Below are 21,353 nucleotides of genomic sequence, written 5' to 3'. Positions count from 1 at the left end.
TCCGATCTCAGGAACGCCGAAAACAACGTTTTGGAGGGTGGAATCTCAAAATTTCTCGGGGGAGCAGGCCCCCGTACATCCCTAGCTAGCAGCGCAGCTCGCGCCTTCGGGGCTCGCTTAACCGCCACACGGCGTGAATATACTCCCCGTCCGATGCTCTTCAGGATAGATCCAATACTGTCTAATACTACTGAAAGCCCTGAATATAAGCCGAAGAAATTGGTAGTACCTGAAGGTATCGCAATACTCACGAAAAACATCGCCAAACCTGGAAAAAATAAGTCGATTTAATTTACCACTGAAGAAAATCAAGGAATCAGTCTTTCTTCAATTTCGCCTGAAAATATTTTCATTAACAGTAACTGTCGCTAAAACCCTCGAAAAGAAAACAATATTGCTCATGTTGATGATTTCCACGTTTGTACATGTGCTCGCAAGAAAACTTGGTGAAATCTCGTGGTCTCTCGTGACGTCGGCATTACTTACGTGAGACGTGATGAACACGCTAGAATCATCGGAAAAAATGCTCATGTTGATGATTCAGATGATTTTCACGCTTACAAGATCTTACAGCAGCAGAGGAAAACTTGGTGAAATCTCGTGACGCTGCATTACTTGCGTGAGACGTGAACTATTGACCGGATTGACGTTAAAATCATCGGGAAAAAAAACAACAGGAAAAAAAAAACAATTGCTCACGTTGATGATTTTCACGTTTATAGCAGCTGAAAGGAAAACTTGGTGAAATCTCGTGACGCAACGCTGCAACGTGATGAACTTTTGATCGGGCTTTAGATTGGAAGATCGGAGCTTTTACTCTGTGATTATAGGTACCACAGAACCAATATGGAATCTTGAGCTTGAAACCAACCGGCAGCCTAAACTTCAGCCATCTTCTCCATTTTGAGGTCTTTGTGCGACTTTTCGCGTTTTCTTTTTCAGGCATTAATTTTACATGCGGCCTTTGTAAGCAGCCCACTCCCTATCGCCATCTTACAAGCCTTGGCGCGTCTGAAGAAAAAACAGCGGTCGAAAATAGGTCTCAAGGAATGATAAATAAAGTTGTATTGAACTCGCCCACTGAACCGCCTACACCAAAAATATTGTCATACCGTATTTTCCCGGGTATTTTATACGGTGTTTTATTTCTGTATTTATTTATTGCGGTACCGAGCAGTACCGAGCTGATCTGTGGGATATTATCACGTGTTAGAAACCAGGGTCATTGATTGGTCCCTTTGACGTGGGCTTGTATTTGCACGCAAAATTTGAGCAAAACAACTTTTGATAGCTGTACTGATGAGTTGAGTGGTGGAGCAACTCTTGTCGAATATCGTGGCTTTTCTCGTGGTATTTCGAAATAAGTGATATAGGAACACCTGCGCTTGTTAATCAAAAACTAAAGAAGTTAGACTGAGGTAAAAAAAAAATCCCTGGAAGCGGAGATTTTGAATTGATAGCATCCGCAGCAACCAGCTCGGATTTAACTGATATCTAATGTTATTTTTCATCTTTGTAGAGGGAAAATTCATTGTTATTCATTGTTGACCTTTCTGACGCTTTTGCTCTTAGAAGGTCTTCTTCAACAAGGTATATTCAAGGAAGTTTTTTACTTTGATCACTACAAGTAGCCGGCTAATTTAGTCGTCGTTATTTTGTTACCCTTTTCGAGTACTGTTGCTATAAACTTTGATGGTAAGGGTTTCACAAGGCTCTTCCGTTTAAACGCTTAAAATCTTGTAATTTTTATTTGCCTTGGAATTGCCAAAGGCGTTGTGTTGTTTACAAACACGGAAAGCGAGCTTCTTGTTCTCATTTTGTTGCTAAATTAGCTCTATTCTTCTTTCAGCCTGGTGGGAAAACACCACATCAACGTCTTCCTGCCAGCGCTTTCACTTCGAAAGTTTCGGGATCATGCCAGTTTCAAATAGTTCTGGAGAAACATGCAATGGTTTTGTATCGTAAAATACACCTGGATTTATTAATGCTCAAAACTAGAGCTGAACAATATGAAAATTTGATTCCTTGTTTTTGTGTCAAGCATTTTTCGTGAAGTGGTTTGCAAAGTACATGGTCGCGATTGTGTGGACGATTACTATTTCGTTGTTTATTCTACGTGGACATCGTAAAACGCTGCATGTAAGTTTTGAAAGCTTGGATCTATGAGTCTTAGAGACGGAGGTGTTAATCGACAGCACAGTGTGGAAACAGGTCTTACTCAAGCAATTCGTCCAATGTTAATATGCGCTTCCGAGTCGAGTGTTTCCGTGAGAAACCAGCAGGTAGGCCTAATTTTTGTTATCTGCATATATAATTTATATAAGCTTATAGCTTAAAAGTTTTAATCTGCCGGTAAAGTTGTGCTCTTAAAAATGATGACGGTTTTTTTGTGGGGTTATGCAGCTCATCTAAGACATAAATCATGCTTAGGTTGGCAGCTACAAGAAATGTGCTTATTGTATTTAAACCACAAGTGAAACTACAACCTGCACCTGTACTAAGCTATAGATAAGCTTACATGTATTTTGAGCTAAGTCTTAAGTTATATTTCAAATATTTCGTTTTATATTTTTCCGTAAGATGGCTAAGTACTTTGCTACAGTTGGCTTTGTTTCTGCCTGGTTAAAGCCTTTGTGGCTAAATTTCTCTTTATGATAGATCTATAAAAAGACATAAAGCACTCTTGTATGTGAAATGCACAGTTCAGCTTTCTTTCTGCAATATACCATCATGATATAATGCAGCAATTAATAGAAAGGTCAACTGGCACGACTAATAAATTTTTAACCCTCAAACAATATATTTTTCAGTGAAGTCTCTTAAACACAGATATGCTGAAAGTGAAACGTGTCCAAATTTGACTGTCCGTCGGATCTTAGAGAAATGCATATCTGTCTTCTGTGTGCCAGATGAGATATCAAACAAAGCAGTACCCAGCTTTCCAATATATAAACATATGCATTTTCACACAGAATGTTCCATGAGTCCGTATATGAAAGAAAGGCTGATAATTTTATTGTACATTCAATATTCAACCCAATTCTGATCTCCTGTTTTATTGTTTAATGGAAATTTTGAAGGTGAACTATAATAATATTACAAAATGTTTACTGGTTTGGTTTTTGGTGTGGTTTGTTGCCAAATTCATATTAGAAGATGAGAAACTCATAAAAGATGGAATTCCGTTGGATGGAGTACCATATTGATATTTTAACTTTAAGGACAGTGAAATTGTGCATAGGCAGAGTTTAAAATCTTGTCCTGACTTGTCTGATGTGAGATGGTTGTTTACCTGAATGAGCGGATAAATTTGAGACAGGAAACTCTTTCCCACCTGTTTTTAGTGTTGGACTATTTCCGTGTTAGTGAGGTTTAGGTGTTGCGGTTGAAAATTGTTTTTGGTTGAAACATTTTCAAACCAATTTGATTTTTATTTTCCTTTTTCTCGGATTACCGTAATGAATACTGCACAAAGGAAACTAAACATTAAACTGGTTTGAAAAAATTTAAACTAAAACATAGGGAATGTGCTACGTCAACATAGTCACCTTGTGTCAGTCATTGATGTAATATAATCTTTAATTAATCTGAACAGAGTATTGCTGATCAAAAATTTAGTTCAGGGCATAGTACAAAAGTTTGTATTAAAACCTTCATACAATGCTTCCCTTACACAATGTACACCCTAAGTACCTGACGCGTAGCTTCTCCTATAGTGGTGCTGTTTTATGGAATTCTTTGCCTCAGGATCTTAGGCGATGTGACTCTCGAGGGGTTTTCAAAAAGAAGATCAAAGCCCTTTCTTCTTCTTTGGACTCCCATGCGGCAGTCATGGAAACCAGTTCATTTTTTTAGCCGATATTTAGTAATTTTTTTATAATAGTTTCTAGCATGCTTGTAACTGATGATTTTCCGTGTATAAATAAACAAAAATCATCATATTCAGGCGCAGATCTAGGATAAACGGTGGCAAGTAAAGATTTGAATAAACTTTGGAACAAAAACGTTCGGACAAAATTATTTATATTACATCCTGGCACATTTTGGACGTGTTTTCTTGAACTCCGCGAGGGAAACGCTCTTGGGACTATACAAGGTGCAAATATAAATTTATTGTATACTGTTTTGTTTGGTCAAATAGAAGAAAGATCCTCACAGTTAGTATGCAGCTTAAGCAGTTGTGAAAAGAAAGCCTGAAAAAAAAAAAACAGGCTTGAACGGGATTCAAACCCATGACTTCTGCGATGCCAGTGCAGTGCTCTACCAACTGAGCTATCAAGCCAACTGAGAGCTGGTCATAATGCGAATCCGTAATATACCCGTGAAGGATGAATAAATGAAAGTAAATATATGTTTCATATATTTAGTTTCATTTGTTCTGTTTGGACAGTTCAATTTGGATGCATCGAATTAATCAGAGGCAAAATTATAAATTGTACGAATGAACTATGTAGTAGGCATGATGTTTTTTCCCGTGAACCTAGTTCAATGGCCTTAGCTCCCATAAGTCTCCTGTAACTTAGTGGTAGAGCATCTGAACCAGAAATCAGAAGGTCTTAGGTTCGACTCCTGATAGGAGCACTCGAATTTCCTTTTTCCAAGTATGCCTGAACTGAAAAAACACGTCATTCACGACAACATGTACTTTAAGTTAACAACTGCATCGCTTAGTGGAGGTTGGGTGCCTGGAATGTCCAAGGTCTTCCACTTTTGGCAGCCAGCCCCTAGACTGAATAACGCCCCCATGGCTGGCAAAATGCTGCAACCGAGCCATGAGCCCCCACACACGAGAGACAAAAAAGAAAAAAAAAATAGGCACCCATCACACTGAAAAATCAGTAGAAAGAAAGGGAAAAAAGGGAAGAGAGGTGGGGGGGGGGGGGGGGGCTAGATGACGACTGCTTTCGGCCACGCTGGCTGAAAGAACTTCACGCACTGCCGGACCTATGCCGCACTATTGTGCATGGGCTTCCCAACTGACCTCTGACCGCGGGTACTGTTAGCGTTCTTTGTTGTTAACCCCTTTAAATTGCATTTCAATACACAAAAAAATGCTCAAAACTGCTGTTTTTTTAAACTTTGACGTTTCTTCAACTACTGGTGTACATTTAAACATTGATGTACCTTCAACTTGTTGACATTGAGAAGCCTGTCATTCAATTTGAAGAAGATGATAATACTAAAAATCTGAAATTTGTTATTCCTAGCAAATGCTGTTATACTATTAAACATTGTTTAGCATTTTAATCAGTCTTGCTAGGCATAAATGGTTAAAGTTGAAGTAATTTGTATATTTACCTAAAATATACATCATCCATGAAAATGCATGGATGGCAAAATGTTTGGAATGTGTTTTTGGTCAGACAGAAAAAATTCAGACATTTTTTTTTTTTTTTTCATCCAAAAATAGTTGTGATTAAAGTAGATATCTTTTGTTTGAATATCCTTGGGGTTCAAAGTACAGGAAAGAACTGCTTGAGCCCAGACGTCTGATTTCAGACAGAGTTTGCCTTAACCAACATTTTTACTTTTTGGATTTGCAGAAGAGATTGTGACTTAATGGAATACAAACCTACATCTTAGAATAGAGTCTTTTGTTCTCTTGTCCACAGTAGATTGTTGAACCCATACAACATCTGTGGACTTTGAATGTTTGTCCCAGTTGTTCAAAGGGCAGATAACATTATCCACTGGATAAGTCACTATTCAGTGGTGCAAATGTACTCCAAACAACACTTTTGGCAAGTTTTCCACACAATCCCATACTTTAATTAGACATACACATCTACCCTATACACGAATTATATGGCCATAAGGGAATTCTTGAACACATTTTTTTGCCGCATAGTGACCTATCCAGTGGATAAAATTATCTGCTCTTTGAACACCTGGGGCCTGTACAATAAAATTTGTGTAAGTTTTGGTTGCAAGAAAATTCTTCAAGTTATAAATAGCAATGCTTTTATTTATGAAATTGTACTTAATTCTAATTTCATATTTACCATTGTCATGCTAGCTGCCAACTTTCCTATTAGGTTGTAAGTAAGTATATAGTTTGACATGATGACAATAGTGTAATATTTTTTATTAGGCTTCCGATCAGCTGCCTTTACCCCAGACTTCAGAATCAAGAATGGCAAAAATGAAGAAGAAAATCAGTTCTCCTCTCATGAAAAGACGAAACATGAGTGGTGGTAAGCATTTAGTTATCTTTTCTTTATTTAGCTTCATTACAATACAACCTATAAAGGTGGGAAATATTTTTGGAATGTATAATTATCGTTGACCTGTCATAAAAAATAAGTACTGAACAGTGTATTTTGTGTTTCACATCCTCTTGATATTCCCCAACAGTATGTAAGCTAACCAAAATGGATTAATATCATTTACCCAGTAATAAAGGGGACATTTTTTAAGAGTGTGTTGTATTTTATGTGAAAGTTTGTGATAAGCCGCAGTATTAAGATCTGTAAAGTGAAGATAGAAATAGATATTAGACATACATGTACAGCTGTAACCGGTCCTAAAATGAGGGTACAACTGTTACTGCTTTAGGGGCAAGCCTACAGTAAACTAATGCCATTTTAGAAGGCTCGTGACAGGTGGCATATGATGTACAACAGGCTTTTTATTGTTCATGTTGAAGTACTAAATTTCCTGTGGTCATCTCATACCGGCTGCAGGGCAATGGTACACCACCTACGGGTATTTTTCTATATTGGCATTTTCACCCACAGTAGGCCTGTAGTCATATCCCCTAATTTTCACTTATTGTTCTGGCCCTGGTTGTTCAAGGAGCAGAGTCTATACAGTGGATAAATTACTTTAAATTGTATCCAGCAGATAAAATGTGCTCCAACCGATATATTATTTTTATCCACTAGGTAGAGATTTATCCACCATCCCCTCTTTGAACAACTGGGGCCTCTTCTTTTATTCCTGTAAAACCCTCCTGTTATTCTTTTCTCAGCCTAAAAGCCATTGAGTTTTGCCAATCCAACCCCTCCTCTGAGTTGTATAAACTTACATGTAAATACTTCCTATTGTATGAGACTATTTTGCTTTGAAATTGAATTTGCTCAAAAGAAGCTCTGTTTTAAGGGTCCTCATGTGAAAGCTTAAGGACGTTTCCTACTAATACTGAAGTATTTTGCCACAGTTTATGACTATGCGAGAAAAGTAGATCTTAGCAAGGCTATTGGAATCCAAAAAGAAAATTGAGGGTAACCATGTATGTTTTAGAGATAATTAATTAAGCAACAATAATATTATTCTAATAAAAGGCAGTGAATGACTGCGTGTGGCTACTGCTTTATTTTTGTAAAATATTGCAGTAAAAAAAGCAATGTTGTATAAAATTCACAGGGATAAATGAACAGCCCGAGACAGTGCCAAAATTGTGCATTGTAATTTGATCGTGTTGTCACATGGGTGAATTTGGCATGCGCTGGAGGATTTTGGTTTGTTTACACTTTAACACACAGGGGACAGTAATAGATATGGTTTGGCTCTCCCATGGTTTACATAAGATCACATGGTGAAGAAATTCCATGAATCAAGACACAGATAAACAAACAATAAGCTTTCTTAATTGCAAAATTTATTCAGACATACCTGTGTTCACGCCTGAAAAGGCGCAAATTTGTTCAATTTTCACCTCGAGTGAAGCAACCGATCCAAGCGAACTACAAGTCACTAAAGCACAATTTCTCATTTTTTCGAACATTTCACCAAAGCTATTTGAAATATGACAAATTGACCAATTCAACATAAGCATGGTAAAATTCACATTCAAACCTGTGGTATTTTGTAAAGTTGATTCCCAGGAGCACACAAAAATGCCGAGAACGCCTACAGCTCATGTGATGATTTGCAGATCTTGTTTCCAATCACACATGTTTCGCCTTGACACAATCTCGAACAGGCATTTCTCCACTATGAATTCATTGATTTCCTCTTTTTAAGCAGGCGAGTGTTCCTTAGAAGTTGTTCTTTTGGTTGACAGTATTGAAAACCTGTGTTTTCGTTCCAAGAACCACAAACTGCCACCATTTTGAATTGAAATACAAGGATCTACGAATCAAGCTGAGTGAGATCTCGTCAACCTGTTGTGGTGAACTCAACCCAACTGTGGGTAAATTCTGCAATTCCGAAAGCTTCCTATTTACAGACTTACGCACAACATGGTAACACAGTAGCCACAAAAACCCATCCTTGCTTGTTGCCTTTAAGTTGGCATGTTGTTATGTTTTTATAGGTGTCATGGTGTTAGCCAACAAGACATTTGGAGTTCCACTTGATGATTTACTGAGAAAGTCTGAGGGGTGTGATGTACCACCAGTTATCACAACCATTGTAGAGTACCTTGAAAAACATGGTTAGTGTTTCATACATTATACTTAAAAAAAATAAGTTAAGTTTTTATAAAATAGCACACCCTAACTTTGTGCTTTCTATCGGACAATTATTTTAATAAGTGATTTAATTTTGTTGTGATCACTTTCTTTGTTACTATACTTACCTTTTGGAAGTAACAAGCACTTCCTTAATCTTGGCCTACAACTTGTACGTACAGCTTAATGCAGTTTTTAAAATAATTTTGCACCTATGTAATATATACATGTATTTTTTTCAAATGAAGGTGCACTGTAGAGTTGAAAATGGTACATTTTTTTAACAGTTTTTGAAAATGGTGCATAAGTAATTTTTCCTGTATTGTTCTTTTGAATTATTTTAGGTTTGAGCCATGAAGGAATATTTCGTATAAGTGGTAACCACAAAGTGGTTGAATCCCTGAAGGCAACATTTGATAAAGGTGCTGTAAAAACTCATTTGTTAGATTAAAGCCAACAGTACATAAGCAATTGAAAAAGTTCACAATACTTTTAGGGCTCAGAAAAACTAAAGGAGGCTGTTTGATTTTTGCTTGTAAATGTAAGTGAATCAGTTTTGGCACAATAACATTTATACCCGTCTAACTCTTCACAAGTATTTACTGCTACTTAGTTGTTTTCTAACAAAACCTATTATTTAACAAGTTTATTCATGAATTTGTTTCTTGAAAACAACAAAAAGGGGTTCTTTATTGCTGTTTTACAAATACTTACCTTTTGCATACAACCAAAGTCTACCACACAATTCTCAATGCATGCCTGGGCTCATTCTTACATGTTTGTGTACATGTACTTTAATTTTTATTGACACAGTGAAGTTCAAATTTTGATGTTTTGACCATCCATTCTCCATTTTCTCTACTGTGTTGTGATTCTAATCTTATATAACAGATATGTTGTTCTACTTGTAAGAATGTTGTTTTGAGCATGAATTGAGTTAGGCATGTAAAAAGAGCAAGTCTTTGAAGTGAGGCAGTAGAGGAAAGATGACACAGGAAAGCAATTTAAACAACAGGTTTCTTCAAAATGCATTAGGAATTAGCTGTCTCACTGGTTTTAAAAAGACATTTTGCCATCCTCTTTCTCTGCTTTACTGTTGCAAATTTTTTTAAAATAAAAAGAGGATGACTTACTGTTTTTGTGGTTGGTAATGAAAATAGCCACCTGGCCCCTGTTGTTCAAGAGCGGATAACATTACCTAGTGGATGAATCGCCATCCAGCAGATAAAAAGTACTTCAACCTGTGTCTAGTACATTTTATCCACTGGATAGTGGTTTTAATGCACTGGATTAAGTTATCAGCTTTTTGAACAACTGGGGCCAGGAAACTGGAGCAATGTATTGACTTTTGTCTTTCTTTTAAGATGGTGAAGCTGACTTGGAACAAGTTGGGGATGTAATGGCTGTAGCAGGTCTACTTAAGCTCTTCTTGGTAAGATGAATGAATTAGTAATGAGCAAAAGCATATATTTGAGGAGGTTACCGTTAAAAATAATAATCAACTTTATCAAAGTGTCAAAAATAGGTTAGCATGTATGCTAATTAGAGACACAACATAAATAATTAAATTATACAAATCAAATATTAAGTCTACAAATCATATGTATGTACAATACTGTAAGAAATTGCAAAATTATAACATTTCTATGAATGAATTAATATCTATGAACTACAGAGAATACTGTCAGATCCACAATCATTACCAGAGGCCAAGTAATACACGCAACATTTTCTTGCAACTTGTCGCGCTTGCAACAAATTTCTGGCTATTCAAATGGTGCAAGAAATGAAAACGAAACGTAAACAAACCAAAACAATTTTATGTAATGAGCCATGCCAACGTGGGACATCTGGATGGCAGATGTGCAAACAATATCACTCTCAACAACACCCTTCTTCAAAGTCATCTAAAGTGGAAACTTTTCATGAAAACATTGAAATGCAAACTGGTAGATGTTGCAATTCCTTTGAAATCACTTACAGTATTGGAATGAGATATTATTTTTGTTCAAGGCATGGCCGCATACACTCTATCATGATCACATTGAGTAACTGCCAGTTCAACAGCGAGTGCTTCATGCTATTTTACACAAATCTCTGGGGTGTGTGTAGAACTTGTGTAATTATTTACACACACTTTTGTGTTTTACTTGTGCATAACGAGCATGTAAATTACACACTCAGTAACTTTTGTAGACTTGTAATCAACAAACTTGTGGATATTTGTCTCGGGTAAAAACATCCAAGGTGGATGACTTGTACACATGTAGACAGTTTCAAAAGAGTAGAGTAAAGAGTAAGGTCTCCTCACTGCTGTTATAACAGATGTGGGGACACTAAGTCTTGTAAGGGGAATTGTCGTGCTAATAGCTAATGAGCATTCAGGCCTACATGATTGAAGTAGACTACACCAACTTGTCTTTTGGGCCATTGTCTACATGTAATTAAGATGATTATTGAACTGTGTGAGTTTGTTATCAGTAAAACCCGTCAAGTAGCTACCACAGAATAATTATTTACGATTTTGTTTTTAGAGAGAACTACCTGAAGCCCTGATCCCACAGAACCTGACAGCAGACTTCATAAAAATTTATCAAGGTATGAGTATATGATTAAATGTGATTTATAATCATACATGTACCGTACATGGTAAGACTGGTATATATGTAGTGAGCCATTTAAAATAAAATGTAACGAACTCTAAAAAGACGAGCTGATATCATTTGAGACTTGGTACAACAGACTTGTAACTGCTCTTTGATCAACACTGGAGCACTTGTCAAAAAATTTGAAAACAGAATGTTATGCGCTCTAAAGGTGGAAGTAGAGATGTCTGGTTGCTTTTAGCTTCCACAATTGTTGTTTAAATGCATGATATTATACAGTGTAACCATCCTGTTTCACAAGGCGGACCTTACTGTGACCAACAAGATGTAGTCACAGAGAATGTCCAGCACTCTTTCCTTACAGAATGGATGTTCTTATAAAAGCCACGTCTCCCACTTGTTCAAAGCCCGATTAAGCTAATCTTGGGTTAACGTGAACATTGATTCGAGTTTAATTACCAATGAATAAAGTTTCGCCAAAAGAATTTTGTCCCTCAGTTTTGACGTCGACATTTCTTTATCATTAGCTTACAATTAGCTTTTAAGAATCTTCTTAGTGAGCGTGCTGAAAGCCTCGGTTAACTTTTAATCGTGGATTAGCGTTAATCGGCTTTCGAACAACCAGGCCCAGGGCAATAAATAGTATGAGAACATAGTATGAGATTTAAGAATCATAAAGTTAGGAATGAAAAAACTGTTAGCAATAAATTTTTTCATTCATCAAATGTTTTGATAGGTTGATCATCCCTGTTTTTAAAGTGGGCTTATTGTGTTTTGATCACTAGTACCTCTTTAAACAATAAGAAGTAAACTCCACCTGACACTGTAAATACTGCCTTCACTTGATTAATGCCTGAAGCTTTAAATTTAATGCCCCTTTCAACTTAACTGTCAAAAGAGGATAAATGGCCTGATACATTATTGGGAGGGAGTGTGCATGGAAGAAAATTTATATATGTAAAGGATAACTCAATTTCTGGGTGCTTCACATACTTTTTGTGTCATCCTCTCTTAAATTAATACATTTTTGCTTAAAATGTCCCAGTCATTTTGGTCATTCAAGTAAAACCTGTAGTAAAGGTTTCTTCCAGCTAGCTCAGAATGACGCTGTGTGTCTTAATTTGATTTAAAAACCATGATATACAGAATAATTTATTGCATCTTATTGAGACTGTTGTGCTAACATATCAAGACTTAGTGTCTTGGTAAACATACAATGCAGTAACCAATCCAAATGTTAGATTACCATGTTCAAATGGACACAGGACCTTCTTGCTGTATATTATGATAAGCCTCTTCACCCTGTGTCTATGGCAACATTACTTTGTGGAGAATAAAGACTCCTGTGTGCACCTTTTAGGCTAACTTTCTTGGACTACTGTCCATCTTCTTGCAGCCCATAAAGAAGATGGTGGTCTCGCAGAGATAAGGTCCTTGCTTGAAAAACTCCCAATGTCAAATTATCAGTTACTCAAGTACTTATGTGGATTTCTTGTGAGGGTGGCAATGAAAGAAGGTAAAGCTTTGTTGTTAGATTTAACTCTACAGTATGTCGTCAGCAGTGAATATTCCACACTTGTTATTACTGTATTATTACATGTTCACTGGGGTTGAGTTTGTTGGGGGGTCTTATCATTGCTCCAGGGGTTTTCTTTCTGATCTCTCTGACCTTCTTCCTGCTACATAAAAGATTATTTTTAAGTTCCAGTTCAGTCTGGGAAGAGTGCTTAACTGTAATAACTCTCTTTTTAAATTTCCACACAATGCAATATTATTATTATGAATTTAATATTTCCTTATTTAATTTCATGAAATTAATTGTTTTGCATTATTGGTATTTTTTCTTGTTTCTCTTTAGAAAACAACAAAATGAGCTCCATGGCTTTGGCTATAGTCTTCGGACCAAATTTCTTCAGGTATGATGCAACTTTCTGGGTTCCAATTGCCTAGCAATTTTACCAGGAGCATCTTCAGTTTGACGTTTATTGGCTGTCCACTTCTACTTGACAATGGAAATCCTTTGAAAAAGCCTTCAACATTCCATGGATTTACCTTAAAAAACAATTATGAGATTTTCATGGTCTTTGATCTCATAGTGCTTATCCTTTAGTCACATTAAACACTGTTTAGTACACAATAATATAGTCATTTTGAAAACTGTTGAATTGCTTTGTTGTAGGTGTAAAGATGGAATTGAAGGGCTGCGAGAACAGGGATGCACTAATGCTATTGTTTGCAAGTTCATACAAAAATTTGATATCTTGTTTGAGGTATGCTATTCATGTGTGTTGGTTTCATAACTATAGAGAAGGGGCAGTTGGTTTATCAGAAAAATGGGAGTAGGTATTCCTAATTATGTGTTTTGAACAAATTTTGTAAAATTCCAAAATTCTGCTACATATGTAACACTAGTAAATAATAAATACAATGTCATCTTTACATAGTAGTACAGTAGTACTCTTCCCCATATTGTTTTCTGACTCTGTTTTCATGAATACAAACTGACGGAAACCCTTTACATTGATGGCAATACAGTCGAACCTTGATTATCCGGACTTTGCGATTATCCAGACTTGCTTCTCTGGTCCCATTTTTTTCATGAATTAAAGGGGCAGTATCATGGGAGATCGATGGGAGATATCATGATTTTTGGCCAAAATTCACTAAATTTTAACTTTTAACACTGTGTTAATTAATTTTTCAATCGCTAATTTAAAGAAATATTAACAGTGATTCTAAGACGAAAGGTTGAACCAAAATATAGTACAACCGGCGATTTTTAGTGCGTTACAACAGCGAAATTTGAAGACGTCCGCCAGACGTTTTCAAAGTTGAACCCCTCTCTATCTTGGTCATCTGCCGGCGAAAATATCCTTGGATAGTTTCTTTGCATTCTGGTGGTCTTTTAATGGAATTTTGTCATTATATCTTGGCTGCTATCAACCGAATAGTGTCTTTCCGATTTTCGATGTGTTGCTAAAAATAGCGTGATACTGTCCCTTTAATAAGATGTGATCTTGAAAAATTGAAGTGACGAAAAGGTTCACTAATCCTTCCAAATGTGTGTTTAAACAAGGTTTTAATCTGTTTCGCTTTAAAAAGTGTTAGCAGCACAAGATAAACAACGAATTCTGGTGCATTTAGCTAAATTCTGATTGGCTCAATTGTTATGTTGCTAAGGAAATGTCATGCTTGATAAGTTCATTCCGTTGTCGTTCCTTGAAACAAACAAGCATGCATGCTTGAACATTTCAGAGTGCTTTGAATACACTAACACTTGAAACAGCAACTTTTTCATTTGTAAATACACCATAACATACAGGCTGTGCATATATGCAATTCTGGTCTATTCACAATTAAATGCTGTTTTCTTTATTTCCTTTGTTTACATTACTGTCTCATTAATATTCATATTTTCGATTATCCGGACTCTCGATTATCCGGACTATTTACTCAAGTGCCAACGAGTTCGGATAATCAAGGTTCAGCTGTATTATGTTTCATGTGTTGTTTCATTGGAGTATTTCTTTTGAGTTTTCTAACATTTCAATGCATACACTGCAGTGGATATTTTAATTCAATTATCAGTTCACGAGAGAGAGATGGGAGAGGAGGTTAGCCCAAGCTTATTTTCAAACTCTGGACTTGTTAGATCTTGTATGGTATCTACCTTCATTGCAATAGTGCCTTGTTCTTCCAGCAGATTAAATTTTGCTTCACAATCATTTCAAGAGCATGTAGTGTATATTAGTGGTACTTGTAAAATTTTAAACTGGTAGCGAGGGCAATAAGCCATGTACTTAAATAATTCATTTTAAAAAACCCATTATTTTCAGGTGTCTCCTTATGCCACCACAGAAATATTTAGAGTTCAGGAAGCCAAGTGAGTAATTCATGTTTCTTGATGCAAGGCCTACATGTAACAAGAACAACAATAAATTACAGTGTATAAATAGGTTACTGGCTTTCCTTGCAGTGGGGAAAATAGTTTTGGTTAATGCCAATGTTTTTACTATTTTTTATATTGTAGGTCTATACTGCTGTATGGTTTATAGTTTGAGCTATTTGGGAGAATTCAGCTATAAAGTCTAGGGAATGCGATGATTTATAAAAACCAACGCTGTCTTGTTTTATTCTGAACAATACATGACACAACTTAATACACATTTATGTATTTTGTTAGTTCATGCCTTGTGAATTGTGATTAACTTTAGTCTTTGTTACTTTTTTAGGACAAATGACTCTCCAACTCTATTAGCAAGAAATAAATACCTTGAAAAGGTGAGAAGCTATCCAAAACATTATTCTATTTTGTGGTATGCCAGTTAATAATAAACTTAGAAACTCTTGGTGATTCAGTAATCGATTACATATACAATGCATAATTTATTGTTGTGGAATGAAAAGGAATAATTATTTATTTATAAGAAATAGAAAACCAAAATGTAAGTTAAGTATTTAGCATGAGGTGTCTTTTTAATAGTTCAAATGTTTACAAAGCCACTTATGTCTTTGCATGCTTGAATACATGTTGCAAAAAATTTGTGAAGTATTTTTTAAAAATCCTTGAAAAAATTCTGCTTATTATATCAGAAAATTTATCGAGATGTAATTTGCAGGTCTTTCAGAAGGTCTGCAAGTTCAAGTGTATTACAGCTCAAATGCAAAAAAAAACATCTGTAATATCTTGATCATGAAAAACTGTTTGTTTTGTTTGTTTTTTTTTGGTTTGATTGATTATCACAGGTGGTCAGTGAAAAACATGAAAGTTCAGCTAGTGATGAAGACTCCTTCCATTTAACTGGAGACAAAACAAACATACAGGAGGATGGCCCTACTTACGCTACTGTCAAGAAGCCAAAGAAGTCTCTTTTACTTTCTCCCACAAAGTGAGTTAACAACTAAGCATGTTTTGGATGAGTTTTTAAGGGCCTACCTAAATCAACCTTGACTACTGCATCCTTGCGTAATGTGCATTCTCAGAAGTTCAAAACACAACCAATACTTGTGTTTATTTTAAGGCTGATTTAGACATTACATTTACATGTACAGGTGGCATGCTGACAAAAAGCCAACAAATATATAAATTTACTGTTCATGTAGTCAGAAGTACAACTTGTTTATGCTGGTTGTGCATAGCATGTTCAAATGTCATAAGATTTAAACCTGACAAGTGATAAAAATATAAAGCGTTGTTAAAAAAACTAAAATACGCCAAAATAATAAAATATGCTAATATGCTAAGACATTGCCTCTACTAAATATTTTTTTCTCAAGGCTCCATGAGTATAATGTCATAAGAATGATTATCATAGTGTAAATTGTGATCAAAAGGTTGGAAATGTTTGTTGTGACCTTTTTGCAGTTTTTGCACTTTGTAAGTGAACTGTGACTGAGTGGCTCACAAGAGCAATGTTTTGCATATTTGGATATTGAACTCCTTTCACAACAAAAATAATAGTTATGATATTGATAAGTGAATTTCTTATATGATATGATGCACTACTTTTTTCCTAGAGTCATTTGTTTGAATAGTTTTGCTTTTTCACAGTTGTCTTGATTATGCTTAGAGCTGCATCAGTAAATATTAATTTTCAATCGTTAGGCCTGCAATAATAACTAGATGATTATTTTCTGGCAGGTGTCAAAATTTTAGACATGCTTCAGTGATTTGAATAAAATTTCTGATGCAAATACCAAGTAAGGTTGAAGGTTCAATAAACTGCTTAAATGGTACTTTATTTGTGCCACACATTTAAACCTTTTTATTCATGGAATCGCGGAGTACATTGTACATCCCAGTGCAAGGATTTTCCATCGCGCCTTTGTCTGTGCTGATAGAGCATAATTATGACACAAAATTTGACATACTTGTTCATCAAAACACAAAACCTGAGAGAGGCATTTTTAATGGTCACTCTAATGTGAAAAACATGTTTTGAGTTTTGAAACCTTGTTGCAGTTATGTATGATTCTTCAAGGTATGTTTTTGCGAAAAATAAGTTATTCATTGATCAGTGATTTTGTATTATAAACTTCCTTCATGTTTTACCGTGTTATATATATATATTTGTACAGTTGCTAATTATTATGGAAACTTGTGACTCATGTCTTGTGACCCATCATGCAAATTTTAATTCTGACTGCATTTAATGGTGTGCCATACATGTGAAATGTTCTTCTGAAAAATTATTTTATTGAAAACTTCATAAAAAATACATGCTGTTATTGTGAAATCTTTCAAATCTTTGTGCTGCTTCAAATTAGCAGTAATTAATCCTTTGGTTTACATGTAAGTGTCTTTTATGGAAGGCATGTTTTCAGTTGCCCGTGTGAGAGATCAAGACATTATAAATTTTTTGGCGAGATTTTAATTCATGTTTTGAGTCGTTAATCTAGATCCTTAGCGCCCCGGTTGTAAGCCAAGGTGTATTTTTAATATCATTTGATTTGTGGTTGTTTTATTGCAGCCACAATGTCTGTAGAATCTTTACTTATGATAGGACTTAGAAGTTCCAATTTTTTTTAGCTGGATTGTTTTAAATTCATTACAAAAGATGTGTGAAATATGTACAACAGACAGCACTGTTTCAAGGCTGATTATTAATATGATATTATCTGCAGCTATTCGGTATCAAGTGATTTTACAGGCCAAAAAGGCTTTTGTGCACTGGGTTTCAGAAGGAATTCTGTATTATTTTGTTGAATATATAATTATACGTGACCAGTATTTCCTTTCAATGAATAATTAAAATAACATATCTAGGATTAAAATTCAAAGCCCCCTTAGCAGGTGTATCTGTAGCAGCTAGTGTCGGGTCTTTTCATGGACATTTATGGCTTATGTGATCCCTCTGGCTATCATTTGTCTACAAACTTGTTTTGTATTTTTGCATCCTCCCATTAGTGTCTCCGCTACCACGGAAGACTTGGACATGTACGTGAGGTCTGTGTCGCCGTCATGGAATACTCAGCACAGGTAAGTGTGGTGGTGGATGGAAATTTATCTTTGAATTTATTTGTCTTTAGTGTTGGTCGAGTTATTCTAGTACGTGTGAAATGTTTAATCCGTAGGCTTTGTTTTGTGAGCAGGCTAGAATATAAACTGATCACTGTTTGGTCAAAATTAAACCATCTCCTGTTTCCACTTAGTCATAGTTTTGTTTGGTTTTTCTTTACTTTTTCATATGTATTTGTTTTTATTTGCATGCAGTTGATGTAGTTTTAAGATTAAACTGTAAGTACAGTGTATGCCTACTGAGACTAGAACTTTACCATGCCAGTAGTGAAACCTCTTAATAAGAATAGACCAAACCTGCTGACGAAATATTTTGGCTTACAACTGTGGTTACTGTTTTACCACAAATTTAAGAATTTCTTTTTACAAATAAGCCTCGATGTATCTGTGGGAATCTTTGTTTCAAAATATACGTGATTAAATTCAAGCAAGTGTTGAATAATTTTAGGTTGATGCACTTGTGCCGTACAACAATATTTATTTCATACAGCTATTAATAGCTTGCTTTTGACATTTTTTAAAGGGCTAACTAATGAAAGGTTTTACCTTTAAAAGTACCATATTTTCCATATTTTCTTGACTAAGTGCCACCAATATATTTTATTCAAAAATTGTCTTCCTAAACATGTGTAGCCTTAATGTACAAGTAAACTAGGCTTTTATTAGGAGCTTAGTTTGATAAGTTTTGGCAGCCCGTGTTGGTTGTTAATGATTCATTTGCTTTAAATTTAAAAGCAGAATTAAGGAGAGTTTATTCTAGAAATTGGGTTATTGTGGCCCAGTAGGCCTCAGTAGGAGATATTACAGGGTCTGTTTTCACGAACAAGATGAACTTGTTTAATTCAAATGTAAGCTATTTTAAACTATTGTCAAAGGTGATCGGTAGTTGTGGCAGCAGCCAGCTACAGTGACCAGTGACTACAGTGAAGATGACTGACTATTCAGAGTTTAATCAAAGACCTCTGTGGACAGAGATAGAAATGAATGAAGTGTTGTGTTCGGCTGTATGTAAATTCAGTGTCTGTATCCTAATCTTATCGATTACATTTGATACTGAAGGGAGATTTATCGCTCTGTGGAATTTCACATTCTTTCAGACAAGTCTTTTCCTCAGATTTTAAGGGGTAAGCTCCTTTAAAGGTTTTCTTGTTTGTGTTTGATGTTTGCTGAAACGAGCAGTTCTGCCTATCGAAGTGTAGCCTCTCTCGTAGACACTCTTTTGGCTCCTCATGCAATCTTTCCTCCCCAACAAGACGAACCAACAGAGCGTGTGTGAGGGAGGTTAATCAAAGTCGAACTTGTGGAAAATATCCATCCGGAAAGGAAAGTTGCCCCTTAGTTTCAGTCAATGGAAGGAGTTAGCAGACAACGCACCTACTAGCTTTTTTCTTTTAAGATTAAGTTATTTGTTGAGTTGATTTTACGTCCTTGTTTTTTGTCCCATAATGGTGGCTGATGGTGAATACATGCACTATAGGTTGACTCATGAATAATTTATGTTTTTGGTTAAATTCCTGTTAAATTGATATAAAGTTTACAACCCACCGATCAAGTGACAGAAACCCCACATCGCTACAACTCGTTCATTGCTCATGAAGGCATTCACGAGTTAAAAATGACAAAATGACAAGGCACAAAAGACCTTTAAATAAAAGTACCAGTAAGTGACAATAAAAAACAAATGTTTCAAAGTCCGCATGATGCCACTGTCAAGTTCACATATTAAGAGCCATGCAAAATCTCATACATACAAGTAACTGAGAATGGGTAACTGAGAATGGTTGTATAAATTATATACCATTAGTGTAAATTAATAGTTTCCTGCAGAAAAGGTCAGATTTGGGTATGTGTCACTTTAAGTTTTCATAAAGCAAGCAGTCAAATTTGCTGCTATGTTTCTTCAGAATGGAGAATGTTTCACCAACTGTTTTATAACCTCGAGGAGCATACCAATTGTAGATTTTCTGTGTTGTTCATTGCATTACCCTAGCACCGCCCCCCCCCCCCCCCCCCTCCAAAAAAAACTATTGAAATTGAATTCAATAAACAATGCATTGCTGGTTGATGTTCAGCATTTCTTCTTGTGACTCCTGATGTTGGTTTCAATTTTATAACTTGCGAAAACCTGCCTCAGATCTTTGCCGATTTGACTGCTATGGTCTAAGCTGTCAACAGTGTCCAATTGGAAAATTGGTCTTTGAATGGTAAAATAATACGACTTGGGCTTTCCTTTTAATTCGGTCATGAATCAGATTTAACAGAGAGGGATCGTTGTTAGAGTGACAACCTAATGACCTTAGTGGCCTCATGAGGATGCCACGAAGTTGTTTGTTTTTAAAAAACGTGTTATCACAGTAGTCTGAATGAATGTAAAGTTAAATATTGAGCAAAAGTCCATATGTACAGAAGCTTGTTGATCTGTCCAACTGAAAGTCTAAAGAAAGTCGTACATGCAATTTGGGCTCAGACATGTCTTATGTACTCAGGAACAAGACAGTATTCTCTGCAGAAGATGCTCATTTGTTCATTCAACTTAGTTCTGCTCGCTTATGTTTTTGCAATCTTTTGCTACACGTACATAATTTGACATTTGCACTAAGCTTAGTAACCAGGCAATTGGAAGAGAGAGGTGGAGACAAGTATGGGTCATTTAGTCATTTGCTATGCAAGTACTCAAAGAAAACATTGTATTTTCTTTCTCCTGGGTATCAATATCTCTTAAAATTACACTCAGGCATTAAGAGATACTTGCAAAAAGCTGTGTGATGCATCGGTGTTTCCTTGTTTGGTGACTTTCAGCTGTTGCAGAAAAATCCGTAGAAGATCTGCCAGTGATGAAATTAACAGATAACTAACTAAAACAACTCCATGTAATTATGAACCACCAAACTTGCAGAAGCCAGTGACTAGCTAAATATCATTGTGTAGCTAAAAGAGACTTCATATCTGTCTCAAAAGGGTGTTTCAAGGAAAATACAGAACACTTTAATTTCTTGATGTTCTCATAGATAAACTGCAACCCCAATTTATGGGTAAAAATTGTGGCTTATCTACTGTTTTTTGCAGTATTTTCATTATTGAAAATACTAACTAGCTTCTTCAGAGTGCTATGACTGCGATGATGATCTGTTGGTTTTTATTGCATTTTGAAATAGTTCAATATTTGTCAGAGTGAGATTGTTTTCAAGTTTATTAATATTGTTTTTATTGCAGTGATATATTGAAGTTCAGTGTTATGTAAACAATAAAATTTAACAATGGCCATTTCCAAATTGCCTTTTGCCTCATCTTCAAAATGAGTCCTTAACAAGCCATTCAAATGAAAATGAGTTTGAT

General features: G+C 35.7%; 1 protein-coding gene across 4 annotated transcripts in view; it reads left to right on the top strand.

Moving 5' to 3' along the window:
- Positions 1–1,270: 1,270 nt before the first annotated feature.
- The window catches only part of LOC146480087 (protein FAM13A-like), a 31,160-nt gene continuing 11,077 nt past the window's right edge, over positions 1,271–21,353 (top strand). Inside the window, exons 1-15 of one of the 4 annotated variants that reach the window (XM_085110164.1) lie at positions 1,271–1,418; positions 1,520–1,590; positions 1,850–2,282; positions 6,092–6,194; positions 8,258–8,377; positions 8,738–8,815; positions 9,758–9,825; positions 10,928–10,991; positions 12,396–12,515; positions 12,858–12,915; positions 13,179–13,269; positions 14,836–14,882; positions 15,232–15,280; positions 15,746–15,888; positions 17,907–17,978. In XM_085110164.1, coding sequence (XP_084966290.1) covers positions 2,163–2,282; positions 6,092–6,194; positions 8,258–8,377; positions 8,738–8,815; positions 9,758–9,825; positions 10,928–10,991; positions 12,396–12,515; positions 12,858–12,915; positions 13,179–13,269; positions 14,836–14,882; positions 15,232–15,280; positions 15,746–15,888; positions 17,907–17,978 — 1,133 coding nt within the window. In that variant the 5' untranslated portion in view covers positions 1,271–1,418; positions 1,520–1,590; positions 1,850–2,162. Of the gene's footprint in view, positions 1,419–1,519; positions 1,591–1,849; positions 2,283–5,773; positions 5,914–6,091; positions 6,195–8,257; positions 8,378–8,737; positions 8,816–9,757; positions 9,826–10,927; positions 10,992–12,395; positions 12,516–12,857; positions 12,916–13,178; positions 13,270–14,835; positions 14,883–15,231; positions 15,281–15,745; positions 15,889–17,906; positions 17,979–21,353 lie in introns of those variants that run through there. The other 3 variants (XM_085110166.1, XM_085110167.1, XM_085110168.1) reach the window with 3 other exon arrangements.

The sequence above is a fragment of the Pavona decussata genome, unplaced genomic scaffold (assembly GCF_977016875.1).
Source record: "Pavona decussata unplaced genomic scaffold, jaPavDecu1.1 SCAFFOLD_56, whole genome shotgun sequence".
Taxonomy (NCBI): Eukaryota; Metazoa; Cnidaria; class Anthozoa; order Scleractinia; family Agariciidae; genus Pavona; species Pavona decussata.
Note: the sequence above shows the minus strand (reverse complement) of the source record. Positions and strands in the feature narration are given on the sequence as shown.